The sequence below is a fragment of the Salvelinus alpinus genome, chromosome 4 (genome assembly GCF_045679555.1).
Source record: "Salvelinus alpinus chromosome 4, SLU_Salpinus.1, whole genome shotgun sequence".
Classification (NCBI taxonomy): domain Eukaryota; kingdom Metazoa; phylum Chordata; class Actinopteri; order Salmoniformes; family Salmonidae; genus Salvelinus; species Salvelinus alpinus.
The window spans coordinates 25,627,033-25,654,802 of NC_092089.1; the positions used below are offsets into that span (position 1 = coordinate 25,627,033).

General features: G+C 44.8%; 1 protein-coding gene across 3 annotated transcripts; it reads right to left on the reverse strand.

Annotated features, from left to right (window-relative positions):
- Nucleotides 1-7,738: 7,738 nt before the first annotated feature.
- On the reverse strand, nucleotides 7,739-25,652 carry LOC139573143 (uncharacterized). Of its 3 annotated transcripts, XR_011674547.1 has the most exons (6): nucleotides 24,171-25,652; nucleotides 14,586-14,672; nucleotides 14,236-14,328; nucleotides 14,054-14,139; nucleotides 11,206-11,310; nucleotides 10,169-10,726 (listed from the first exon to the last, which is right to left on the reverse strand). XR_011674547.1 is itself a non-coding variant. In XM_071396279.1 (5 exons), the coding sequence occupies exon 5, from the start codon at nucleotides 8,848-8,850 to the stop codon at nucleotides 7,891-7,893; it is 960 nt and encodes a 319-aa protein (XP_071252380.1). In that variant the 5' UTR covers nucleotides 8,851-10,726; nucleotides 11,206-11,310; nucleotides 14,054-14,139; nucleotides 14,236-14,328; nucleotides 24,171-25,401; the 3' UTR covers nucleotides 7,739-7,890. The 3 variants fall into 3 exon arrangements, 2 of the variants coding, with proteins under 2 accessions (XP_071252380.1, XP_071252381.1); XM_071396279.1 differs by lacking the exon at nucleotides 14,586-14,672 and having other exon boundaries at nucleotides 7,739-10,726; nucleotides 24,171-25,401; XM_071396280.1 differs by lacking the exon at nucleotides 14,586-14,672 and having other exon boundaries at nucleotides 24,171-24,709.
- Between the last annotated feature and the right edge of the window lie 2,118 nt (nucleotides 25,653-27,770).

The following is a 27,770-nucleotide window of genomic DNA, read 5'->3' on the forward strand; positions in this document are numbered from 1 at the left end:
AGGTGTGGGAGGCACAAGGTGAAAATGTAGCCAGAGGATTTTTCTGTAATATTTGGGCTTGGACTCCCTTGACTTTCCCTGACATGTTTGCCCCGTTGTCATATCCCTGCCCTTTGCCATCTCCAATGTCTATCCCTTGGTCATGAAGCACATTTTCAATCATCTCTGCTATCTCACTTCCTGTCTTTTTGTGAAAGTCCTTGAATTCAAGAAACCGTTCAGTGATCTTCCAGTCATCTGTTTCTTTGTTATAACTCACATATCTTATGAGCACAACATTCTGCTCAGTATGGGAAATGTCTGGCATAGCATCACAGATGACTGAATAATAAATAGCATCCTCCCTTTCCTTTAGAATTATTTTCAAAACTCCTCTGACACATAATTCAATGAACTCATTTTGAATGAACAGAGCTCAGATACTGTGTCAGCCTGGTTCCTTTTTTTTGTCCCTGATTTTTTGTAAGTGCTCATTCAGCAGTGGATCGTAATGAGACGAGCTCTAGTGTGCCTAGGAAATTACCATTGTGGATGTCATCTGGGCCTTTGGTTTTACCCCTGAAAGGTAAATTCCTTGATGCCAAGTGCAGTGTTACATCTAGGATTCTCTGCAAGATGGCTCTATTTTTCTCAGTTTCTGTTTGCATCTGCTTCTGCAACTGACAGTCAATGCGACTAACTGCCATTACAGGTTCTTGCAAATTCTTGCACTTCAAGTAGCAGTCTCTGTGTGCCTTATTCCTCTCATGGCTTGGAAATGTATCATACATACAACACCACTTCACATCGGACATTTTATATCCGTGTTGACTGTTCAGTGCACTATGGGAAGGTATTTTTGGTTCATGGGAGAAAAGCACACATGGGATGCAATATAGTGCATTAGTACTTTTGCTATGAATTACCCAGTCTCTCTTCAGCTTTTCTCTTCCATTGGTTGCCTTAGTATACTGCAAGCATTCTGGGAATGGCTTTCCCTCTGAATCCTGTGGCATTTCTAGGTCTTCATCTCTTGTTGCCAATTCCCTAACAATAGTCTCTCTGTCCATATCAGTTATTTTTGCTGGTCACAAACCTGAGTCATCTGATAGAAAATGCTCTTCCTCTGAATCTCTTCCACATAACTAGCCATCTACAGCTTGTTTTTCAACATCCTTACGTTGTCTGTCTCTTTCTGTGCACCTTCTCTCATTTGCTCCATCCTTTATCATCTGCATTGGTACTGCCGGCACTGTCTTTCACCTCTTCCTCCACTCCCACACTCCTCCCTGACAGAACTGTATCACTTGAAGAGGGTCCTGGCTCTGTAGAGTGTACATTACGCATATGATAATATATCCTATAATAGAATACCATTTGTAATAACATCATAACCAACATTTCAGTTACTACCATTTTGTTGACTTAAATTAACTGCATGCACCACGGAAAAAATTTAACAGCACTGAATCCTGCAGAATATTTACCCAAATTACCTGCAGTTGTGTATCACCACCACTAGATGTCCATATTTCAGTCGGCATCAAAGCCATGGAGACATACCTTGGCCATATGACTTGAAGGTATTATTTTAACATTGGCTGTCACTTGACAGACTGAGTCACTCAATGCTTCAAACTGTCCAGCATCCAATACAGACTATAGGCTGTTTTTGTTTCATATAATGATCATTATGTGGAAAAATAATTACAGTGTTTGAAATCTTATCATTGAAAAGGATTTAATCAGTTTTATTTTTTTCATAATAATAAAAAAAGCAATTTCTTTAAAATTGTATTTTTATTTCACCTTTATTTAACCAGGTAGGCCAGTTGAGAACAAGTTCTCATTTACAACTGCGACTTGGCCAAGATAAAGCAAAGCAGTGCGACAAAAACAACACAGAGTTACACATAAACAAACGTACAGTCAAGAACACAATAGAAAAATCTGTGTACAGTGTGTGCAAATGTAGATTAGGGAGGTAAGGCAATAAATAGGCCATAGAGGCGAAATAATTACAATTTAGCATTAACACTGGAGTGATAGATGTGCAGATGATGCACATCTGTGCAAGTAGAGATACCGGGGTGCAAAAGAGCAAAAAGATAAATAACAATATGGGGATGAGGTAGTTGGGTGTGCTATTTACAGATTGGCTGTGTACAGGTACAGTGATCGGTAAGCTGCTCTGACAGTTGATGCTTAAAGTTAGAGGGAGATATAAGTCTCCAGCTTCAGTGATTTTTGCAATTCGTTCCAGTCATTGGCAGCAGAGAACTGGAAGGAAAGGCGGCCAAAGGAGGTGTTGGCTTTGAGGATGACCAATGAAATATACCTGCTGGAGCGCGTGCTACGGGTGTTGCTATGGTAACCAGTGAGCTGAGATAAGGCGGGGCTTTACCTAGCAAAGACGACGAATATGTAGCGAGGGCCAGCCAGCGAGAGCATACAGGTCGCAGTGGTGGGTAGTATATTGGGCTTTGGTGACAAAATGGATAGCGCTTTGATAGACTACATCCAATTTGCTGAGTAGAGTGTTGAAGGCTATTTTGTAAATGACATCGCCAAAGTCAAGGATCGGTAGGATAGTCCCACAAATTCACACGGACCCCCTGCAATTATGCCAACTGACATGTCCTTCAACACAATGCTGCTCACCGCCTTCTTCAGTTGGGAGTAGGGCTGGTTCAGAGGTATGGGGATGGGGAGACAGGGCTGGTTCAGGGGTATGGGGAGACAGGGCTGGTTCAGGGGTATGGGGAGACAGGGCTGGTTCAGGGGAATGGGGAGACAGGGCTGGTTCAGGGGTATGGGGATGGGGAGACAGGGCTGGTTCAGGGGTATGTGTATGGAGAGACAGGGCTGGTTCAGGGGTATGGGGATGGGGAGACAGGGCTGGTTCAGGGGTATGGGGATGGGGAGACAGGGCTGGTTCAGGGGTATGTGTATGGGGAGACAGGGCTGGTTCAGGGGTATGGGGATGGAGAGACAGGGCTGGTTCAGGGCTATGGGGATGGGGAGACAGGGCTGGTTCAGGGGTATGGGGATGGGGAGACAGGGCTGGTTCAGGGGTATGTGTATGGGGAGACAGGGCTGGTTCAGGGGTATGGGGATGGAGAGACAGGGCTGGTTCAGGGCTATGGGGATGGGGAGACAGGGCTGGTTCAGGGGTATGGGGATGGGGAGACAGGGCTGGTTCAGGGGTATGTGTATGGGGAGACAGGGCTGGTTCAGGGGTATGGGGATGGAGAGACAGGGCTGGTTCAGGGCTATGGGGATGGGGAGACAGGGCTGCTGAGCCTGAAGCTGCATCTGTTGGGCCTGGCACCAGGCAGGGACAACTGATTTAGTATGAATAGCTTGCTAAAAGTTTGCCTGCATTGATTAAATGTCTCTCTTAGTACATTGTAAATAAAATATTATATTAATGATGATAGGTTAATAATGTAATATTGCATTTTGTTGACCTAATGTTAAAAAATAAATAAATTGGGCCCCTGTCAGTCACAGGCCCTTAGAATCGTCCTAACATCCCTCCCCCATATTGCGCCCCTGCCCCCACCCCAACCAATGAATACCCCCCAAACCAACCATGCCCACACCCCATATAGGCACCCTCAGATCAGACCTATGCCCCTCCTGCCCACCCCATGCACCCCACTCCCGCAAAGAGGGCCTCAACATGAAAGTCACACATACGCCCAGGCCGTGAGCAGGCAAACAGGCCCAACCCCCACTCTTACACTAGCCCAACCCAATGGCATGTACCAGATGCTCAGCAGGCTCTGCTCACACTACCTGGTCTGAGGCCAAACAACACGACTAACAACATTGGACCCTTTATGGAACACAAAGCCTTCACTATCTCATCCTGGAATATCCAAGGCCTGAGGTCATCTGCCTTTGGCCTGAAGAGCAGGAACCTGGACTTCACCAAATAAATTAGAAATACAGACATTGTCATCCTACAAGAAACATGGTATAGAGGAGATGGACCCACTGGTTGCCCTCAAGGTTACAGAGAGCTGGTAGTCCTATCCACCGAACTACCAGATGTGAAACAGGGAAGGGACTCAGGGGGTATGCTAATTTGGTATAGATCAGACCTAACTCACTCTATTAAATTAATGAAAACAGGAAAAAGTATATATTTGGCCAGAAATTCAACAGGAGATTATCTGAACAGAGAAAAATGTCATCCTGTGTGCTACCCAATCCCCCCACTAGAATCCCCATACTTGAATGAAGACAGCTTCTCCATCCTGGAGGGGGAAATCAATCATTTCCAGGCCCAGGGACATGTACTAGTCTGTGTTGACCTAAATGCCCGAACTGGACAAGAACCTGACACCCTCAGCACACAGGGGGACAAACACCTACCTGGAGGTGACACATACCCTCCCCCATATGCCCCCTAGGCAGAACTATGACAACATAACCAACAAAAACGAGTCACAAGTCCTGCAGCTCTGTCACACGCTGGGCATGTACATAGTCAATGGTAGGCTTCGAGGAGACTCCTACAGTAGGTACACATATAGCTCATCTCTTGGCAATAGTACTGTAGCCTACTTTATCAGTGACCTCAACCCAGAGTCTCTCAGAGCATTCACAGTCAGCCCACTGACACCCTTATCAGATCACAGCAAAATCACAGTCTACTTCAACAGAGCAATACTCAATAATGAGGCATAAATGCCAAAGTAACTAAATAATATTAAGAAATACTATAGATGGAAGGAAAGTAGTGTGGAAACCTACCAAAAAACAATTAGGCAACAACAAATGAAATCCGTTTTAGACAACTTCCTGGACAAAATGTTTCATTGTAATAGTGAAGGTGTAAACTTGGCAGTAGAAAACCTAAATAGTATATTTGACCTCTCAGCTTCCCTATCAAATCTAAAAATTTCAAGCAGACAACCTAAGAAAATTAACAACAATGACAAATGGTTTGTTGAAGAATGCAAAAACCTAAGAAAGAAATTGAGAAACCTATCAAACCAAAAATATAGAGACCCAGAAAACCTGAGCCTTCAACATGTTGAATCACTAAAACAATATGGAAATACACTAATGAGAAAGAAGGAAAAGCATGTCAGAAATCAGCTCAAAGTAATTGAAGAATCCATAGAATCTAACCACTTCTGGGAAAATTGGAACACACTAAACAAACAACAACACAAAGAGTTACCTATCCAAAACAGAGATGTATGGATAAAACACTTCTCCAATCTTTTTGGGCCTACAACCAAGAACAAACAGCAAAAACATATACACGATCAAATACAAATCTTAGAATCAACTATTAAAGACTACCAGAACCCACTGGATTCTCCAATTACATTGAATGAACTACAGGACAAAATACAAACCCTCCAACCCAAAAAGGCCTGTGGTGTTGATGGTATCCTAAATGAAATGATAAAATATACAGACCACAAGTTCCATTTGGCTATACTTAAACTCTTTAACATCATCCTTAGCTCTGGCATCTTCCTCAATATTTGGAACCAAGGACTGATCACTCCGATCCACAAAAGTGGAGACAAATTTGACCCCAATAACAACCGTGGGATATGCGTCAACAGCAACCTTGGGAAAATCCTCTTTGTTATCATTAACAGCAGACTCGTACATTTCCTCAGTGAAAACAATGTAGTGAGAAAATGTCAAATAGGCTTTTTACCAAATTACCATACGACAGACCACATATTCACCCTGCGCACCCTAATTGAAACAAACAAACTAAAACAAAGGCAAAGTCTTCTCATGCTTTGTTGATTTCAAAAAAGCCTTTTACTCAATTTGGCAATACAAATTGATGGAAAGTGGTGTTGGGAGAAAAACATACAACGTCATAAAATCCATGTACACAAACAACAAGTTTGCGGTTAAAATGGGCAAAAAACACACACATTTCTTTCCACAGGGCCGTGGGGTGAGACAGACATGCACCTTAATTAAGCCCCACCGTCTTCATCATATATATCAACGAATTGGCGAGGGCACTAGAATAGTCTGCAGCACCCGGCCTCACCCTACTAGAATCTGAAGTCAAATGTCTACTGTTTGCTGATGATCTGGTGCTTCTGTCTCCAACCAAGGAGGGCCTACAGCAGCACCTAGATCTTCTGCACAGATTCTGTCAGACCTTGGCCCTGACAGTAAATCTCAGTAAGACAAAAATAATGGTGTTTCAAAAAAGGTCCAGTTGCCAAGACCACAAATACAAATTCCATCTAGACACCGTTGCCCAAGAGCACACAGAAAACTATACATACTGTACCTCGGCCTAATCATCAGCGCCACCGGTAACTTCCACAAAGCTGTGAACGAGCTGAGAGACAAGGCAAGAAGGGCCTTCTATGCCATCAAAAGGAACATAAAATGTGACATACCAATTAGGATCTGGCTAAAAATACTTGAATCAGTTATAGAACCCATTGCCCTTCATGGTTGTGAGGTCTGGGGTCCGCTCACCAACCAATAATTCACAAAATGGGACAAACACCAAATTGAGAGTCTGCACACAGAATTCTGCAAAAATATCCTCTGTGTACAACGTAAAACACCAAATAATGCATGCAGAGCAGAATTCGGCCGATAGCTGCTAATTATCGAAATCCTGAAAAGAGCTGTTAAATTCTACAATCCCCTAAAATGAAGCGATTCCCAAACCTTCCATTGTCACCTTCCTGACCTTATTTCCTTTATTTTTGTCTTTGTTTAGTATGGTCAGGACGTGAGCTGGGTGGGCATTCTATGTTATGTGTTTCTATGTTTAGGTTCATTGTTAATTAGCCTGATATGGTTCTCAATCAGGGGCAGGTGTTTTACGTTTCCTCTGATTGAGAACCATATTAAGATAGGCTGTTCACACCGTTTGTTGGTGGGTGATTGTCTTCCATGTCTGTGTATGTACCACACGGGACTGTTTCGTTTGTTTAGTCTGCTCCTGTTCGTGCGTTCTTCGTGTTATGTAAGTTCTCATGTCCAGGTCGGTCTACGTCGTTTTTGTAATTTATTCAAGTGTGCTTCGTGTTCGTCTTGTTTGAATAAATTCATTATGTACTCCACAAAAGCTGCGTTTTGGTCCGATCCCTGCTCCTCCTCAGACGAGGAGGAGAACAATCGTTACATCCATAACAAAGCCATCACCTACCGAGAGATGAACCTGGACAAGAATCCTCTAAGCAAGCTGGTCCTGGGGCTCTGTTCACAAACACAAACAGACCCTACAGAGCCCCAGGACAGCAACACAATTAGACCTAACCAAATCATGGGGAAACAAAAAGATAATTACTTGACACATTGGAAAGAATTAACAAAAAAACAGCACAAACTAGAATGATATTTGGCACTCAACAGAGAGTACACAGTGGCAGAATACCTGACCACTGTGACTGACCCAAACTTAAGGAAAGCTTTGACTATGTACAGACTCAGTGAGCATATTCTTGCTATTGAGAAAGGCCTGGCTCTCAAGAGAAGACAGGCTATGTGCACAGTGCCCACAAAATGAGGTGGAAACTGAGCTGCACTTCCTAACCTCCTGCCAAATGTATGACCATATTAGAGACACACATTTCACTCAGATTACACAGATCCACAAAGAATTTGAAAACAATTTTGATAAACTCCCATATATACTGGGTGAAATACCACATTGTGCCATCCCAGCAGAAAGATTTGTGACCTGTTGCCAAATGAAAAGGGCAACCAGTGAAGAACGAACACCATTGTAAATACAACCCATAATTATGCTTATTTATTTTCACTTTTGTACTTGAACTATTTGCACATTGTTACAACACTTTATATAGACATGATAGGACTCTTGAAATGCCTTTATTCTTTTGGAACTTCTGTGAGTATAATGTTTACTGTTCATTTGTATTGTTTATTTCACTTTTGTTTATTATCTACTTCACTTGCTTTGGCAATGTTAACATATGTTTCCCATGCCAATAAAGCCCTTAAATTGAGAGCAAGAGAGCAGAGAGAGAAGAGAGAGAGAAGAGAGAGAGCAGAGAGAGAGAGCAGAGAGAAAGAGAGAGAGAGGGGAGAGCAGAGAGGGAGCAGAGAGAGCAGAGAGAGAGCAGAGAGAGAGAGCAGAGAGAAAGAGAGAGCAGAGAGAGAGAGAACAGAGAGAAAGAGAGAGAGCAGAGAGAAAGAGAGAGAGCGGAGAGGGAGCAGAGAGAGCAGAGAGAGAGAACAGAGAGAAAGAGAGAGAGCAGAGAGAGCAGAGAGAAAGAGAGAGAGCAGAGAGAGCAGAGAGAGAGAACAGAGAGAAAGAGAGAGAGCAGAGAGAGCAGAGAGAGAGAACAGAGAGAAAGAGAGAGAGCGGAGAGGGAGCAGAGAGAGCAGAGAGAGAGAACAGAGAGAAAGAGAGAGAGCAGAGAGAAAGAGAGAGAGCGGAGAGGGAGCAGAGAGAGAGAACAGAGAGAAAGAGAGAGAGCAGAGAGAAAGAGAGAGAGCGGAGAGGGAGCAGAGAGAGCAGAGAGAGACAACAGAGAGAAAGAGAGAGAGCAGAGAGAAAGAGAGAGAGCGGAGAGGGAGCAGAGAGAGCAGAGAGAGCAGAGAGAGACAACAGAGAGAAAGAGAAAGAGCAGAGAGAAAGAGAGAGAGCGGAGAGGGAGCAGAGAGAGCAGAGAGAGACAACAGAGAGAAAGAGAGAGAGCGGAGAGGGAGCAGAGAGAGCAGAGAGAGACAACAGAGAGAAAGAGAAAGAGCAGAGAGAAAGAGAGAGAGCGGAGAGGGAGCAGAGAGAGCAGAGAGAGACAACAGAGAGAAAGAGAGAGAGAGAGAGAGAATGAAGATGGCATTTTGTGGTCTTTTTCTTTGCAACCCGCCTGTTTGCTTCATCAGTCAGACTGAGCTACGTCTTTTCTTCCATAGTCTCACTTGTCTTAGAAATAGCACGTACTGCCAACAGATTAACGAGAAGGAAGGTAAAACAAAATTACATCAAAGCTTTAGCAAAACCATGCATCTGCACTGCACACAACCATCTCATAGAGCTTAATGGACATTCGTTTTGGCATAACTCCCAAATATCTTCCCTGAGGGACCGCATACCAGACATTATGTAGACTAGTGTTTCTACTGGACTAGTGTTTCCTTCCAGCAGTACAATAACTTCATGAATCGATTGTCTCTGTGTTAAGGTACATTTACGGCTCCATTACACCAATTATCATAGTAGTCGTACTTCAGCTCTTTAATCAGTGCAGTGAGCATGTCCTGTGGTGCATCTAAAAATGCTTGATGGACAAAACAGTGTAGCAGTGTAAAGCAAGGAGAGATTCCTTACGTAGTAGGGCCTGGGAGGCAACGAAAGGGTCTTTCCAGCCCCATCCCTCTACCGCTGTACAGGCCCAGCCCCATCTCTCTACCGCTGTACAGGCCCAGCCCCATCCCTCTACCGCTGTACAGGCCCAGCCCCATCTCTCTACCGCTGTACAGGCCCAGCCCCATCTCTCTACCCCTGTACAGGCCCAGCCCCAAACCCTCTACCGCTGTACAGGCCCAGCCCCATCTCTCTACCGCTGTACAGGCCCAGCCCCATCTCTCTACCGCTGTACAGGCCCAGCCCCAAACCCTCTACCGCTGTACAGGCCCAGCCCCATCTCTCTACCGCTGTACAGGCCCAGCTCCATCTCTCTACCGCTGTACAGGCCCAGCTCCATCCCTCTACCGCTGTACAGGCCCAGCCCCATCTCTCTACCGCTGTACAGGCCCAGCTCCATCTCTCTACCCCGTACAGGCCCAGCCCCATCTCTCTACCGCTGTACAGGCCCAGCCCCATCTCTCTACCCCGTACAGGCCCAGCTCCATCTCTCTACCGCTGTGCAGGCCCCATCCCAGAATGCATTAATACAGTCATCTCATCCTCACCGTTTCTTGGCTGCAGTTCAGAAAGAACAATCCTGTCTCTGAGATCATGTCAGAATACTAAAGGAACTCAAATAAACAGAAAATGTTAAATGGCTCTAAAGCCTCCTTGCACCTCATTGGGGATTTCTCTGTTTTATTGTTAACATATAATTCTCTTTTAAATGCTTTTCTAGGGAAGGGAAGATAATTAGAACCCTATAACTAATACATGGGTTGTCTCATTTCACATCTGCATGTCATTAAACCATAGACTATAAACCATTGACCATAGAGAAGAGACAAAATGTACCATGGTTGTAGAAAGCATTATATTTTCATAACAGAATATCGAACAGAAACAAAACATACTTGGAAAAGATGTATTAAAAGATAAACAGCATGTATAATATACATATTTAGTTTGTATAAAGCCAAAACAAGATGGAATACGTGGGGTATATTGGCTTTGTGCTATTATTACTCTAAGGGACACATCTTACAACTTGAGACGTGCATACAACACAAATATTATTATGGGAGATGTTTATGAATTCAAGTTGTGGGCTTCTTTCACAAGTTAGGATTCAGGATTCACTATGAGTTTTTCCAACTATAGTATAGAAAGTCAGTGGTGGAGAATCTCATGCTGTGTCCATTTGATTCTTTAAAAAGGTAAAATTCCAGAATATTGGGTCAACTTTCTCCTCAGTCCAATTCCAGATATTGGGTAACTTTCTCCTCAGTCCAATTCCAGAATATTAGGTAACTTTCTCCTCAGTCCAATTCCAGAATATTAGGTAACTTTCTCCTCAGTCCAATTCCAGAATATTGGGTAACTTTCTGCTCAGTTCAGGGTCCTGTATATCTGTGAGAATTAAGAAACACATATTAGTGGAGAAAATAAACAAGAGGTTAATGACCTTGTCTCCAAATCATTAAAAAAGCCTTTTCACAGGATATTGTCAGCAATTAACTTTGTTTATTATCAAGACCCTTCAATTCTAGACGGGGTGAAAAATTATGGTTACTTAGGTGCCCTTCGGCGTTCGTCCCATTTGGGGCCTTCACATGAATGTCTTGAGAGAGATATCTTTATGGCTATGAGCCTATGAATGATGGGAGTCGCAAATAAAGTGGTCAGGGTACTTGACCTTTGACCTCAAGGTCCTGGGTTAACTTCCTAGTCCTAGTATGTACTTGTGTACCACTATGTGCTATCAATGCATGGCACTTTTTCACATTCATTATGTCCTGCAACCTGCATAGTATTGAGGAGAAATAGGAGAAGGGAGAAAGAAAGACAAAGACATGTTAAGGAAGGTTTTGGTCAGAAAGTATATGTACCTGTGTATGTTCTGCAGTGCTCGGTTTCATTCACAGTAATCGATGGAGTTGGTGAGCAGCCAATCCGAGGAGTAGCACTGGGCATGGGGAGCCAATCGCTAAAGCCTGAATAGGGGTCGGTGAAAGGTCATTAGAACACGATAAGCTGCAGAATGGAAGTGTTATAAGAACATTCTTCACTGGGGTTAGTGTTTGCATGTTTCATTGCTATCTTGGCAAGTTTGCTCCTCATACAGAGACCTCCTGTCTCTGTGAATGCTGGAACTACAGTATGTGACACTTCAGCATTATTTACCCCTTGTGTTTACTGAAATACATTTGTCCTGCTCAAACGTGACAAATCTAAAATACGGAGGCCCACAAAGAGACATGTTTGTGTTCGGTGAGGGATTACAATGATCATGGTATTTTTGGTATTTTATTAGGATCCCCATTAGCTGTTGCGAAAGCCGGAGCTACTCTTCCTGGGGTCCACACAGAACATGAAACATGACATAATACAGAACATTAATAGACAAGAACAGCTCAAGGACAGGCAGAATTTGTGCGTGTGTGCGTGTGTGATTATGGAACAGGTTGCAGCTGGTGGGGATCTGCTCTGCCTCCAGCACACCTATCTCCGCCCACACAATCACACACGCACAGAGAGGAAGAGAGCACTGGGGGAGTGGCGGCAGGTTAGAGAGACACAGGATGAGAAGTAGAAGGCGTGGCAGGAGCAGATGTAACAACTGGCATGCATAGTATTTATATTAGCCCTCTGGTTACAATGAAGAGCAAGGCGTGCCGCTCTGTTCTGGGCCAGCTGCAGCTAGGTCTTTCTTTCCAGAACTTGACCATATGACTGGACAATAATCAAGATAAGACAAAACTAGAGCCTGCAGGAATTGCAGGAATAGCAGAACATCTTTATTGCGGACAGACCTCTCCCCATCTTTACAACCATTGAATCTATATGTTTTGACCATGACAGTTTACAATCTAAGGTAACGGCAAGTAATTTAGTCTCCTCAACTTGTTCAACAGCCACACCATTCATTACCAGATTCAGCTGAGGTATAGAACTTAGGGAATGATTTGTACCAAATACAATGCTCTTAGTTTTAGAGATGTTCAGGACAAGTTTATTACTGGCCACCAATTCCAAAACTGACTGCAACTTCTTGTTAAGGCTTTCAGTGAGTTCATTAGCTGTGGTTGCTGCCACTTATATGGTTGAATCAGCGTACATGGACACACAGGCTTTGTTTAATGCCAGTGGCATGACGTGGTAAAAATAGAAGAAAGTAGAGGGCCAATAAAAGTGCCATGCGGTGCACCACACCCTATCAGGTATCAAGGTAAGACCCAGATGCAGACCGTGTCGAAGTAACAATGTCTATTACAGCAACAGGGGCAAAGGTACTGGACGGCAGGCAGGCTCAGGGTCAGGCAGAGTGGTCAGGTGGGTGGGTACAGGGTCAGGCAGAGTGGTCAGGCGGGTGGGTACAGGGTCAGGCAGAGTGGTCAGGCGGGTGGGTACAGGGTCAGGCAGAGTGGTCAGGCGGGTGGGTACAGGGTCAGGCAGAGTGGTCAGGCGGGTGGGTACAGGGTCAGGCAGAGTGGTCAGGTGGGTGGGTACAGGGTCAGGCAGAGTGGTCAGGTGGGTGGGTACAGGGTCAGGCAGAGTGGTCAAGCGGGTGGGTACAGGGTCAGGCAGAGTGGTCAGGTGGGTGGGTACAGGGTCAGGCAGAGTGGTCAGGCGGGTGGGTACAGGGTCAGGCAGAGTGGTCAGGCGGGTGGGTACAGGGTCAGGCAGAGTGGTCAGGCGGGTGGGTACAGGGTCAGGCAGAGTGGTCAGGCGGGTGGGTACAGGGTCAGGACCGGCAAGGTTCAAAAACCAGGAGGATGAGAAAAGCGAGACTGGGGAAAAGCAGGAGCTGACACAAAAACACTGGTTGGCTTGACGAACTGGCAACAGACAAACAGAGAACACAGGTATAAATACACAGGGGATAATGGGGAGGATGGGTGACACCTGGAGGGGAGTGGAGACAATCACAAAGACAGGTGAAACAGATCAGAGTGTGACACACCCTACATGTTTGACATTAGAGAAGCTTCCATTGAAGAAAACCCTCTGAGTTATATTAGATAGATAGCTCTGAATCCACGATATGGCAGAGGTTGAAAATCCATAAAAAGTTTTCTCAACAACATATTATGGTCAATAATATCAAAGGCTGCACTGAAATCTAATAGTACAGCTCCCACAATCTTCTTATTATCAACTTCTTTCAACCAGTCATTTGTGTCAGTGTAGTACCTGTTGAGTGCCCTTCTCTATAAGCATGCTGAAAGTCTGTTGTCAATTTGTTTATAGAGAAATAGCATTGCATTTGGTCAAACACAATTTTTCATGTCGTGGAGGCATGACAAGACCCAAAACTGATCCAGGATGTGTATAGGATGTATAGGGTGTGATACAGGACGAGGGAGTCCATGGACGTTAACGTTTACATTTGGTTATACAATATCACGTTTAAAATACATTAATACACCACTGTATGACATCATCACATTTAAAATACAGTAATACACCACTGTATGACATCATCACATTTAAAATACAGTAATACACCACTGTATGACATGAAGAAGCTGCCATATTAGATGAGACGCATTAGGGACATTAGACAGAACCGGACATACTGACAAATAGAAACAAAACAGATTTGCTTTCAATCTGCAGACCAAAACATGGGTTTTCCTTCATTTTATACATTGATGGGGAGATGTATGAAGCCAGGCTGTCAATTAGTGGTGTGTGCTGAGATAGGAAGCAGCCATAACGGCTGACATACTGTACCTTATTCTCAAGATCCTTCTCCTCCACGTTCTTCTTCTCTCCTAGAATTACGTACAAACTATAGTCCTCATGGCCGGTGGTGTTACCTTAAAAGATGACAGACATCAACGATGTTGGTGAGGAGAACCACAAAGTGAGGCCACACTAACACTTGAACTAACATATCTGGTTTAGTGGCTTACTGAAATAGGTGTAATCGAAGGTGGCAGTGTAGTCATAGTCTGGTGTTTGTGTAGAATAGTCATCATATTCCTCCTCATAGTCCTCTTTGTTTGCTGTGGAAAAAGGGAAGAGAGTGAAATACTATGACCAAAATCCTGGTCAGCCCTGAAACTAAAAGCCATCTATATCATACCTCATATCCCATCATGTCTTTCACTCAACTACACTCCATGTCACATTGTGCTCCTCAACATCTCCTATTACAAACATATCAGATACACCCAACATTAGGATTACGCAGTGTGTTATTTGCACGCAAACAAAAGCCATTGTTCCGTTAAAGGAGGATTCTGGGTTTGGAGAGCCCCACCTCATTTGTTTGGTATGCCTCAGGGGAGAAATAAACTCTCAGGTGTTCGACCTCATCTTCCCTGCCCAGGACCAACAGAGACATCTCCTATGAGTTATGGAGCAGAGACACACAGAGACTTCTCCTGTGAGTTATGGAGCAGAGACACACAGAGACATCTCCTATGAGTTATGGAGCAGAGACACACAGAGACTTCTCCTGTGAGTTATGGAGCAGAGACACACAGAGACTTCTCCTGTGAGTTATGGAGCAGAGACACACAGAGATTTCTCCTGTGAGTTATGGAGCAGAGACACACAGAGACATCTCCTATGAGTTATGGAGCAGAGACACACAGAGACTTCTCCTGTGAGTTATGGAGCAGAGACACACAGAGACTTCTCCTGTGAGTTATGGAGCAGAGACACACAGAGACTTCTCCTGTGAGTTATGGAGCAGAGACACACAGAGACTTCTCCTATGAGTTATGGAGCAGAGACACACAGAGACTTCTCCTATGAGTTATGGAGCAGAGACACACAGAGACTTCTCCTGTGAGTTATGGAGCAGAGACACACAGAGACTTCTCCTATGAGTTATGGAGCAGAGACACACAGAGACTTCTCCTGTGAGTTATGGAGCAGAGACACACAGAGACTTGTCCTATGAGTTATGGAGCAGAGACACACAGAGACTTCTCCTGTGAGTTATGGAGCAGAGACACACAGAGACTTGTCCTATGAGTTATGGAGCAGAGACACACAGAGACTTCTCCTGTGAGTTATGGAGCAGAGACACACAGAGACATCTCCTATGAGTTATGGAGCAGAGACACACAGAGACTTCTCCTGTGAGTTATGGAGCAGAGACACACAGAGACTTCTCCTGTGAGTTATGGAGCAGAGACACACAGAGACATCTCCTATGAGTTATGGAGCAGAGACACACAGAGACTCCTCCTATGAATTACGGAGCAGAGACACACAGAGACTTCTCCTATGAGTTATGGAGCAGAGACACACAGAGACATCTCCTATGAGTTATGGAGCAGAGACACACAGAGACTTGTCCTGTGAGTTATGGAGCAGAGACACACAGAGACTTCTCCTGTGAGTTATGGAGCAGAGACACACAGAGACTTCTCCTGTGAGTTATGGAGCAGAGACACACAGAGACTTCTCCTATGAATTATGGAGCAGAGACACACAGAGACATCTCCTATGAGTTATGGAGCAGAGACACACAGAGACATCTCCTATGAGTTATGGAGCAGAGACACACAGAGACTTGTCCTATGAGTTATGGAGCAGAGACACACAGAGACTTGTCCTATGAGTTATGGAGCAGAGACACACAGAGACATCTCCTATGAGTTATGGAGCAGAGACACACAGAGACTTCTCCTATGAGTTATGGAGCAGAGACACACAGAGACTTCTCCTATGAGTTATGGAGCAGAGACACACAGAGACTTCTCCTACGAGTTATGGAGCAGAGACACACAGAGACTTCTCCTATGAATTATGGAGCAGAGACACACAGAGACTTGTCCTGTGAGTTATGGAGCAGAGACACACAGAGACTTCTCTAATGAGTTATGGAGCAGAGACACACAGAGACTTCTCCTGTGAGTTATGGAGCAGAGACACACAGAGACTTCTCCTGTGAGTTATGGAGCAGAGACACACAGAGACTTCTCCTACGAGTTATGGAGCAGAGACAAACAGAGACATCTCCTATGAGTTATGGAGCAAAGACACACAGAGACTTCTCCTGTGAGTTATGGAGCAAAGACACACAGAGACTTCTCCTGTGAGTTATGGAGCAGAGACACACCAGAGGAGAACAATGGAACCGTATGGAGGCAGGAGGGAGGTCTGGCCCCCAGGGAGAGACATCATGGAGCTGGCAGCAGGACAATACACAGAGTATCTGGAACTCCATCCATCAGACTCTATACCAGTAGAGGACAGCCAAGAGTAAACTGCAGAGCAGTGAACTACAGTGTGACACTATGCAGAGCGGACTGGTGTGAAACAATGAGCATCAGGTTTCCCTGATGGAATCTCCTCAGCTAGCGAAACGAACCGTCGCATGTCTTGTGAAATGCTTGGTTGAGCAAGGCCACATGTGAATGACCGTATTCACTTTTGGATACGTTCTAGAGACAGCGGTTTCCTGTAATATGATTTAGGGCCACATATTTAGCTTGAGATATATCAAACAATTTCTCAATAATTACAGAGGAATAAAATGCTCATGGAGAGTTGGTTGACAAACATGCTCAAGAAATGAGAAGTTGACCGCACTGTATGGCTTTACCACCATCTTATTCAACCACATGGCCTGTATGATAGACTAAACTTCATGAAAAAAGCTTGAATGAACGTAAAAGAGGAAATGTCTGCCCTTCAGAGCTAAAGATCCAGTGGTGGGTCAAGTGGGGACAGTCCTGATGGGGAATTGAAGGGGAGAAAGGTGGATATGGCTGCTGCTACTGTACCAATGCCAAACATACACAATATGGACGTAGCGAAGAGGGGGGTTTGGCTGAAAGTTGGGGATGGGAACTCTCACAAAGTCATATTTGAAGTATGTGAGGGTCAATTCCTGACCTCGCTCTCTCTTGACCACAGGTCTCAATCACAATGGTAGGAAGGAACCAACCTTAGTGGGATAAAGTAATAATAATACAATGATTGGATTTTCCAAGTGAGTAACATAAAGGCAACCAGCTCTTTCCAGAAATCTGGAAGCCCCTATACAAAAACAAAAGGGACTTTCCAGCAATCTAATAATAATGAGTTTCAAATCCAGTCACCATGTCTCCGGGAAAAGTCCAATACATTCCTCCAGTGTCCTGCAAGTATGGATCCATTCCATTGATTTGGCTCCAGCCATTACCACGAGTCCATCTTCCCCAATTAAGTTGCCACCAACCTCCTTTGATACATGTACTATTAAACAGTTTTTGTATATGAAAATAATAACTCAATGCTTTGTCTCAGTAGGTAAGTTGGTTTTGACTCATCCCAGTAACCTGATGATCAGTTTTTTTTGTTTTGTTTTTTTCCCGCCCCAATTTCGTGGTATCCAATTGGTAGTTACAGTCTTGTCTCATCGCTGCAACTCCTGTACGGACTCGGGAGAGGCGAAGGTCGAGAGCCGTGTGTCCTCCGAAACACATCCCAACCAAGCCGCACTGCTTCTTGACACAATGCCAGCCACACCAACGTGTCGGAGGAAACACCGTACACCTGGCGACCGTGTCAGCGTGCACTGTGCCCGGCCCGCCACAGGAGTCGCTAGTGCGCGATGGGACAAGTACATCCCTGCCGGCCAAACCCTCCCCTAACCCGGACGACGCTAGGCCAATTGTGCGCCGCCCCATGGGTCTCCCGGTCGCAGCCGGCTGCGACAGAACCTGGACTCGAACCCAGAATCTCTAGTGGCACAGCTAGCACTGCAATGCAGTGCCTTAGACCACTGCACCACTCGGGCGGCCCTGATGATCAGTTTTGATATTATAGGAGGAGCCTGTATACTCTTGTCTCGACAACAAGCTGAAACAGCTCATGTTGAAACTCACGCTCTGTCTGATAACAGTTCGGCAGCCGTACCATACTGGCACTGGAGAGTGTTTACATTTACACTCTCTGTGATGAGTCGACTACAGGTTCTTCAACAACCTCCCAGAACCATAGAAGAGCCCTTTGGCAAAGAAGTCAGACTGCAACATGCCAAGTCTTGCATCAGTTTCTGCACTCAGACTATGGGAAGGATGATTTAGGGAAACACAACTACTCTCCAGCTGTAAATCAGGTGACTTCTCTTAATCCGCTGATATGAAAGGGAGAAGTGGGTTTTTTCTTCTGGTCAGAATGGATGGGGCTCAAATGGGCTGCTAAAACATCTAGAAAACCCTATGTTCTCCAGAATCCCCCTAAAGGACCTCATTATTACTATTATTTTCACTATCACTGTAATCAATAGCCTTTGTACTCTCTTATTTGGCAACATATGAGGACGACCTTCAAGAGCTTTATTCACCACTCCCATAGGTAGAGCTTTATTCACTACTCCCATAGGTAAAGCTTTATTCACCACTCCCATAGGTAAAGCTTTATTCACCACTCCCATAGGTAAAGCTTTATTCACCACTCCCATAGGTAAAGCTTTATTCACCACTCCCATATGTAAAGCTTTATTCACTACTCCCATAGGTAAAGCTTTATTCACTACTCCCATAGGTAGAGCTTTATTCACTACTCCCATAGGTAAAGCTTTATTCACTACTCCCATAGGTAAAGCTTTATTCACCACTCCCATAGGTAAAGCTTTATTCACCACTCCCATAGGTAAAGCTTTATTCACTACTCCCATAGGTAAAGCTTTATTCACTACTCCCATAGGTAAAGCTTTATTCACTACTCCCATAGGTAAAGCTTTATTCACTACTCCCATAGGTAGAGCTTTATTCACTCCTCCCATAGGTAAAGCTTTATTCACTACTCCCATAGGTAGAGCTTTATTCACTACTCCCATAGGTAAAGCTTTATTCACTACTCCCATAGGTAAAGCTTTATTCACCACTCCCATAGGTAAAGCTTCATTCACTACTCCCATAGGTAGAGCTTTATTCACTACTCCCATAGGTAAAGCTTTATTCACTACTCCCATAGGTAAAGCTTTATTCACTACTCCCATAGGTAAAGCTTTATTCACTACTCCCATAGGTAAAGCTTTATTCACTACTCCCATAGGTAAAGCTTTATTCACCACTCCCATAGGTAGAGCTTTATTCACTACTCCCATAGGTAAAGCTTTATTCACCACTCCCATAGGTAGAGCTTTATTCACTACTCCCATAGGTAAAGCTTTATTCACTACTCCCATAGGTAAAGCTTTATTCACCACTCCCATAGGTAGAGCTTTATTCACTACTCCCATAGGTAAAGCTTTATTCACTACTCCCATAGGTAAAGCTTTATTCACTACTCCCATAGGTAGAGCTTTATTCACCACTCCCATAGGTAGAGCTTTATTCACTACTCCCATAGGTAGAGCTTTATTCACTACTCCCATAGGTAAAGCTTTATTCACTACTCCCATAGGTAAAGCTTTATTCACTACTCCCATAGGTAAAGCTTTATTCACTACTCCCATAGGTAAAGCTTTATTCACTACTCCCATAGGTAAAGCTTTATTCACTACTCCCATAGGTAAAGCTTTATTCACCACTCCCATAGGTAAAGCTTCATTCACTACTCCCATAGGTAGAGCTTTATTCACTACTCCCATAGGTAAAGCTTTATTCACTACTCCCATAGGTAAAGCTTTATTCACTACTCCCATAGGTAAAGCTTTATTCACTACTCCCATAGGTAAAGCTTTATTCACTACTCCCATAGGTAAAGCTTTATTCACCACTCCCATAGGTAGAGCTTTATTCACTACTCCCATAGGTAGAACTTTATTCACTACTCCCATAGGTAAAGCTTTATTCACTACTCCCATAGGTAAAGCTTTATTCACCACTCCCATAGGTAAAGCTTTATTCACCACTCCCATAGGTAAAGCTTTATTCACTACTCCCATAGGTAAAGCTTTATTCACTACTCCCATAGGTAAAGCTTTATTCACCACTCCCATAGGTAAAGCTTTATTCACTACTCCCATAGGTAAAGCTTTATTCACTACTCCCATAGGTAAAGCTTTATTCACCACTCCCATAGGTAAAGCTTTATTCACCACTCCCATAGGTAAAGTCCATGGTGGCTTGAGTTCTCACCACCGTCTGAGCTCAGTTATAATCCACCACTGGTCCGTCATCACTGTGACACCCCACAAGGCTTCAGCTCTGTCCGTCCGAGACCCAGCTCCAACAGAAACCCTTATCCCTGCCCTGCTCCCCCAACCCTCACTTTCCCTCCCAAGCTCCTACCCCAATACATTCTCTGGGCTGCTTTGATAAGATCTCCAGACTGATGGCCAACCACAGGACATGCAGAGAGGCACTTGGAGGGAGAATGACATATGTTCACTGGCCAACTCAGCATGACAACTTAGAAATGTCAGGGCATCTTCTAGGCATGCTACATCTTGAATTGGTGTTCAGGAAGGCTGACACTCACTGGCTTGAATCCCTCAGGATATTGTTCTATATCACAGTATTACAGTAGTTTTGTATCTTGGAGTAGTCTGCAATAAATGTATCAAATTTGATGCTAGACTTCATTTGTTAACATGTTCACTGATATATAATAATCAAGCACCTACATATTTTCTAATCTAAATGAAAAACATAAAAATAAACCATGTCAATGCCCCACATTGTTAGATTCTGTTCTTTCTATTTCTGTGTTGTTGGGTACATGAAAATGTTTCCCTTATATGTATGATCGATGCCAGACACAGGAGGCCAATCCCTGATGAGCATAGGCACTGTTTGACTCTCTCTGCACTACAACCAAATCAGATAGGGTCTGTTGAAGCCCTGTGGCATGCATTCACTGACTCCAATACTGTCAGACAGTACCTGAGGTTTATAGAGATCACTCTATCTCCCACTCTCCTCCTTGTGCTGGAACATAGTCCAGTCAACTGGAATTGTAAAGCAAAACTCAAACAAAGTAACAAAACGAGCTTAACAAAGGTACAGCCGGTACAAGACTTTGTGTACAAGCAATGAATGAGAGTATCAAGGGTATCTGTTTTCCACAGTGGATGTTTAATGTCAAAATCTTAGCTAGCAAGCTAGCAGTCATCATCATGAATCAAGTCGACAATCTACTGGCAAATCCTTTTCAATCCTTGTCATATGAAGATAAATAATGAAGAGAAATTATAGATAAAACATATCGGTGCTCATCGGCCATTGGACATAAACGTTACACAACAAGTTGGAAATCGCAAATTCAACAATGAGTGGTTTGAAAGGAATCATTGGCTAACTGCAAAACAATCACTAGCCTGCTATTCAGTGGAGTCGATGTGTGGTCCAAAGTCTGGATTTATGAGGCTCTTTTCCAAGCTTAAAAGGATAAACATTCAACATTGGCCATGCTGTCAATCCAGCATGACTTCTGCCGCGCTCTAAACAACTGGAAACTCGGAACTCTGACTTCAGTGGGTTCAAGACAACTGGGAACTCTGAAAAAAACATGCTCCGACTGGGAAAATACGTTTTGAACGATCATCCAACTCGGAATCGCAAGTCGGGAACTTCTGCCTCTTTCTAGAGCTCCAACCTGAAGATCACTGACGTCATCATAATTCTACCTTGTTTTTTCAGAGTTCCCAGTCTTGAGAGCACTATACATCCAAAGAATGCCAGACCTTGATGACAAAGTTTGATGACAACATTTGCCCACGAAGGACCGCCGTGCCACCTTCCTGTTCAAGTGAGCACAGTACAATAAGGTGAGTCCTAAAATGTTTTGTATGCTGCTGCATAAATGATGTAATATGCCAGAGAGATATGTATACTGTAGCTAAGAAAGTAATGTTGTGTATTAAGCTGTTAGTAGCTCATGTGCCTCACCCTAATAATTTGGTCCCTTTTACCCTCATAATTTCACCTACTGTTCTAACTTGGAGGTGCACATGTAGCCTATAGCCTGTTTTAGAGAAATGTAATAATCAAATATTGTAAGCGCTTTCAATGTCTGCTTGTATGCCCCCTTTATTTATCCTACGGCTCTGACTTGGTGTACAGGGAGAATACTGTAAGAATGGCCCATGTTCTGAATTCTGTCGCTGTACATTTCAAAAGTGCTGAACAAATACGTATATTGACTACGTCCGTCCTAGCTCGCTCATTAATGTCTTCATCGAAATTACAGTTTGCCTCTTATCCGCTCGTCGTCCCCTCATGCCATAGTTTGTTCATCTCAACTGTCAGTAGAAACCACATTTGTTTTAGCAAATCAGCCATATCAGCTATGTTTAAAAAACAGTCTGAATGAATTGTTTTGCTACCAGACAAAACTCAGCTGATAGCCAGGTGTAGCAGTGGTAATGTGTTGGGACTGCTGTTGGGACTCTGCTGTTGGGACAGCTTTATGTAGGCCCCGTTTGTCACCGTTATGGTGCAATTAATGTATTGTTTAGTGTTGTGTTGTGTAGTGGCTTTGCTGGCATGCATCTAAAAAAAATGTTTTGGAGTTTGCCCCACCAAGATTTACATGCTGAAATCGCCACTGATCTGGTTATAAGTTCTTAGTTTAGGTTTTAGCCATATCTGAGTCTACCATTTTTCTTTGTAGCTAAGGGTTAACTTGTGTTTGATCATGTTGACATTGCATCATTACTTCATTCTAAATATGTGTTGTACATCAGCTTCCTTAAATATGATGCTTTGTCCAAGGGTAATTGCGTGTTTTATTCCAATTGAAAACCTTTTTTGTTATTCAGTCTTCTGGCATATTGATAAAGTGGTTCCACTACGTAATAATTTCACCCCTCGGTCCTATTTCACAGGGCTCCCATCCCATGTCTCCTTGAATAGCAAGGCTTGGGGAAAACGGATTTACTCCCAGAAAACATCTTATGGCTCTATTCTGAATGGTCCTTTGAATGACCCCTGTCCATGTACAGTATCTCTCTCTCTCTCTGAGGACTGGCATCTCCTCAGGTTCACTTTGTTTATTGTCCTTTTCTGCTCCATGAGCCGGTGTCTCAGATATGATACCGAACGGCGAGACTAGCAGGTGCACTTCCTCTTGATATATCATATTGCAGTAGAGATATTTTCATTGAAGTAAAGAAAAAATCAAGTGGCCTGTCTACCATGCTTTTCAATATCAAGTCGATAAAACTACTCTTCCTGGGGAATTGACAGATAGACTGTAAAACATGCATCACTGCTAAAAGCTATGGTAAGCTATAGCTAGCAAATGTAATGATTCCTCTGCGCTGTCATCTGGTCTGTTTCTTACAGCAGTAGGAATCACCCAACAGAACAGTTAACGACCAGCATGGAGCCAAACTCTCACAGCGTTAGACGCGTTCTTATCGCAAACTCCACAAACCAATGAAGACAAAAACGTTTGCATCTGACAGACTCCCAGAGACAGCAGCCAAAACAAGACAAACAACAAGAAAGAATAAGACAAAGCAAGCAGAAGGTGGTTTGGTGAGGAGGTCTTTCCCAGCATTGTAAGTCTATACTCTCTGGCTGGATAAAAAAAGTTCATCCACAGAAAAACCAGCCGGGTCGAGTCCATAGGGGATCCACAGAGCTCCTTGATTATTTTCTCTCTAGAAAAACTTATCCGCTGGTGCCTGAGAACGTAATCACTGCCCACAGCAGGGTTACAACAACACTGTACATGGCTATTTAAAACTGCTCCACAATGCACTAGATATTGTTTCTAGGAATATCCAGGGCACAATGCCCCCATCCTAACCTTGACCCTGTCTGACAGTTCAGCCATCCTCACTTTGGGCACCGGCTTCAGATGACGACAAAAATCCCTCTTGGTGTCCTGTTTAAACACCCCTGCATGGGGAAGTGGTGCCCTCCTTGATCCACCATTGAGATATTACCCTGAGGTCCGCCAGTGCTCCAGCCAGTACAAAGTTCAAAGATCAGTGAATACTCACCCCAGCACAAGGGTAGCAGCAGCGCCCCGGTCACCCAGAGAGAGAGCAGTCGTCTGTGCATCCTGGAAGGGAGATGGAGGCAGAGTGGGAAGGGAGAGCCGAACGCAGACACTGTGGAGGGGTGAGTAGGGGTGTGTCTGAGTAGGGGTGTGTGTGAGTAGGGGTGTGTCTGAGTAGGGGTGTGTCTGAGTAGGGGTGTGTGTGAGTAGGGGTGAGTGTGAGTGTGAGTGTGTGTGAGTAGGGGTGAGTGTGAGTGTGAGTGTGTGTGAGTAGGGGTGTGTCTGAGTAGGGGTGTGTGTGAGTAGGGGTGTGTGTGAGTGTGAGTGTGAGTGTGTGTGAGTAGGGGTGTGTCTGAGTAGGGGTGTGTGTGAGTGTGAGTGTGTGTGAGTAGGGGTGTGTGTTTGAGTAGGGGTGTGTCTGAGTAGGGGTGTGTCTGAGTAGGTGTGTGTGTGTGAGTGTGAGTGTGTGTGTGAGTAGGGGTGTATGAGTAGCGGTGTGTCTGAGTAGGGGTGTGTGTGAGTAGGGGTGTGTCTGAGTAGGTGTGTGTGAGAGTGTGAGTGTGTGTGAGTAGGGGTGTATGAGTAGGGGTGTATGAGTAGAGGTGTGTGTGTGAGTAGGGGTGTGTGTGAGTGTGTGTGTGAGTAGGGGTGTATGAGTAGGGGTGTGTCTGAGTAGGGGTGTGTGTGAGTAGGGGTGTGTCTGAGTAGGTGTGTGAGTAGGGGTGTGTGTGAGTGTGTGTGTGTGTGTGTGTGAGTAGGGGTGTGTGTGAGTAGGGGTGTGTGTGAGTAGGGGTGTGTGTGAGTGTGTGTGTGAGTAGGGGTGTGTGTGTGTGTGTGAGTAGAGGTGTGTGTGAGTGTGTGTGTGTGAGTAGGGGTGTGTGTGAGTAGGGGTGTGTGAGTAGGGATGTGTGTGAGTGTGTGTGTGTGTGTGTGTGAGTAGGGGTGTGTGTGAGTGTGTGTGTGAGTAGGGGTGTGTGTGAGTGTGTGTGTGAGTAGGGGTGTGTGTGAGTGTGTGTGTGAGTAGGGATGTGTGTGAGTGTGTGTGTGAGTAGGGGTGTGTGTGAGTGTGTGTGTGAGTAGGGGTGTGTGTGAGTGTGTGTGTGTGTGTGTGTGTGTGTGTGTGTGTGTGTGTGTGTGTGTGTGTGTGTGTGTGTGTGTGTGTGTGTGTGTGTGTGTGTGTGTGTGTGTGTGTGTGTGTGTGTGTGTGTGTGTGTGTGTGAGTGTGTGTGTGAGTAGGGATGTGTGTGAGTGTGTGTGTGAGTAGGGGTGTGTGTGAGCACGCTGGTGTGGCAGGGAGGGCAGGCTAAAAGAAAGCCCAGAGGGAAGAACTCCCTTCATATAGGATACTTTCTCCCAGTTTCTTCTTCTTTTAGAGGTAAGAGGGAACTAACAAAGAAACTCAACTCCAGCTGACAGATCCTGAAATGTTGGCTGCTGTATAGTCTACAGTTTGATCTTGACAGGCGACGGTTGATTTGTGCCGTTTGTGCTCTTCTCTTCTTTATTAGGGGCCCTCATTGTCTGAAAGGAATGACAGGATTTTCCCAACATGTCAACTTGACCCGCATATCATAAGACAAATTATTACAATTACTCTATTACTAAACTGAAAACTGGATAGTTGATTATCTTGTTTCTTGATTTGTTATACTGTATGGTCACTGTTACAGGCACAGTCAGAAGAGGAACCTAGGTTTCGTCATAGGTTCCTGCCTGTCTAGGGAGTTTTCCCTAGCCACTGTGCTTCTGCATCTGCATTGCTTCCTCTTGTGGTTTTAGACTGGGTTTCTGTATAGCACTTCGTGACAACTGCTGATGTAAAAAGGGCTTTATAAATACATTTGATTGATTGAATGCAGAACAACGAGGCAAGGGCGACTTAAGAATTTTGTCTTCAATTTTTGTCTATAATTTATTATCTCATGTGTGTGTGTGTGTGTGTGTGTGTGTGTGTGTGTGTGTGTGTGTGTGTGTGTGTGTGTGTGTGTGTGTGTGTGTGTGTGTGTGTGTGTGTGTGTGTGTGTGTGTGTGTGTGTGTGTGTGTGTGTGTGTGTGTGTGTGTGTGTGTCAGGCAGCCTTGCTTTGACGATCCCTTCTGTGCTGATGAATGGTCAGAGGAGGAGAAGGAGAGAAAGGTCAAGAAAAAAGCCAGGGGGTCGGATCACACTCCCCCGCTCTACTCCCTCTCCCTCCCCCTTCCCTACTCCCTCTCCCTCCCCCTTCCCTACTCCCTCTCCCTCCCCCGCTCTACTCCCTCTCCCTCCCCCTTCCCTACTCCCTCTCCCTCCCCCGCTCTACTCCCTCTCCCTCCCCTGCTCTACTCCCTCTCCCTCCCCTGCTCTACTCCCTCTCCCTCCCCCTTCCCTACTCCCTCTCCCTCCCCCGCTCTACTCCCTCTCGCATACCTGCTCTACTCCCTCTCCCTCCCCTGCTCTACTCCCTCTCCCTCCCCCGCTCTACTCCCTCTCCCTCCCCTGCTCTACTCCCTCTCCCTCCCCCGCTCTACTCCCTCTCCCTCCCCTGCTCTACTCCCTCTCCCTCCCCTGCTCTACTCCCTCTCCCTCCCCTGCTCTACTCCCTCTTCCCAGGGTTCTGAATAAACAAGGGCAGATATATGGGACAGTACTTTATCCCCAGCTCTTCTAACTTGGCTCTCTACGTCCTAACTAGTCCCAGCTGTTTGCTGGGGGTGTGAGAGCTGGACCGTGGGTGTGGGGAGACGGTCAGGGAGGATGTGCTGGACACATACACACACACACACAAACACACGCACTCACACACACGCACACGCAGACGCACGCACGCACGCACGCACGTACGCACGCACGCACGCACGCACGCACGCACGCACACACACACACACACACACACACACACACACACACACACACACACACACACACACACACACACACACACACACACACACACACACACAATCAGAATATCCCTCATTCCAGGAGAATCAATGTTCCCAGAAGGTTTCTTATGTTTTCTTCCTTCTACCTCCCAGCTATAAACAGTCCATTATTTCTGCTTTACAAGTGGAAACCTGCTACTCATTATGCCGCCTGTCAATCATAACCATAGACTGTAAATCATGGGTGGCCAACGTGACCATGTACCTGTATTTATCAGCTTCACAGATTCAATATGCTGGTATTATTCAATGAGGTGTTCATGTGTACCCAAGGGAAAACAGGACAAGGCTTCAAATGTGTACACTAATTGCTACCTGCAGTACACTAAAGCCTGCCTGGACATGTTCATATATCTATTGCCTACCAGTATTGCCCGGGACAAAAGAGATGTCTTGGAGGAGTAAAACAAAACTTCATCCTCCTTGAATATCTTTTTTTTTTTTTTAAAGGGCCCTAATTCCCTTCTGTCAATCATAGGTCGTAATAAGATATGCAGTCACTGACACACCAACCTGCAATTACTGTTCATAATGTCATATACCAAGTCCTGTAGGGCCCTGAAATGTTTCCTGGTGTTTTACAGTACAGACAGGCTGGAAGTCCTTCCTGCCTGGCCCAGTAAGTCCTCTGCTCTAACACGAAGCAGACATGTATCTTACATGGCCCCCCTCTTCTCTTCC

Excerpts from the sequence above, each read along its gene's own strand:
- LOC139573143 (XM_071396279.1), bottom strand. The coding sequence starts at position 8,850 with ATGAAGCAAACAGGCGGGTTGCAAAGAAAAAGACCACAAAATGCCATC.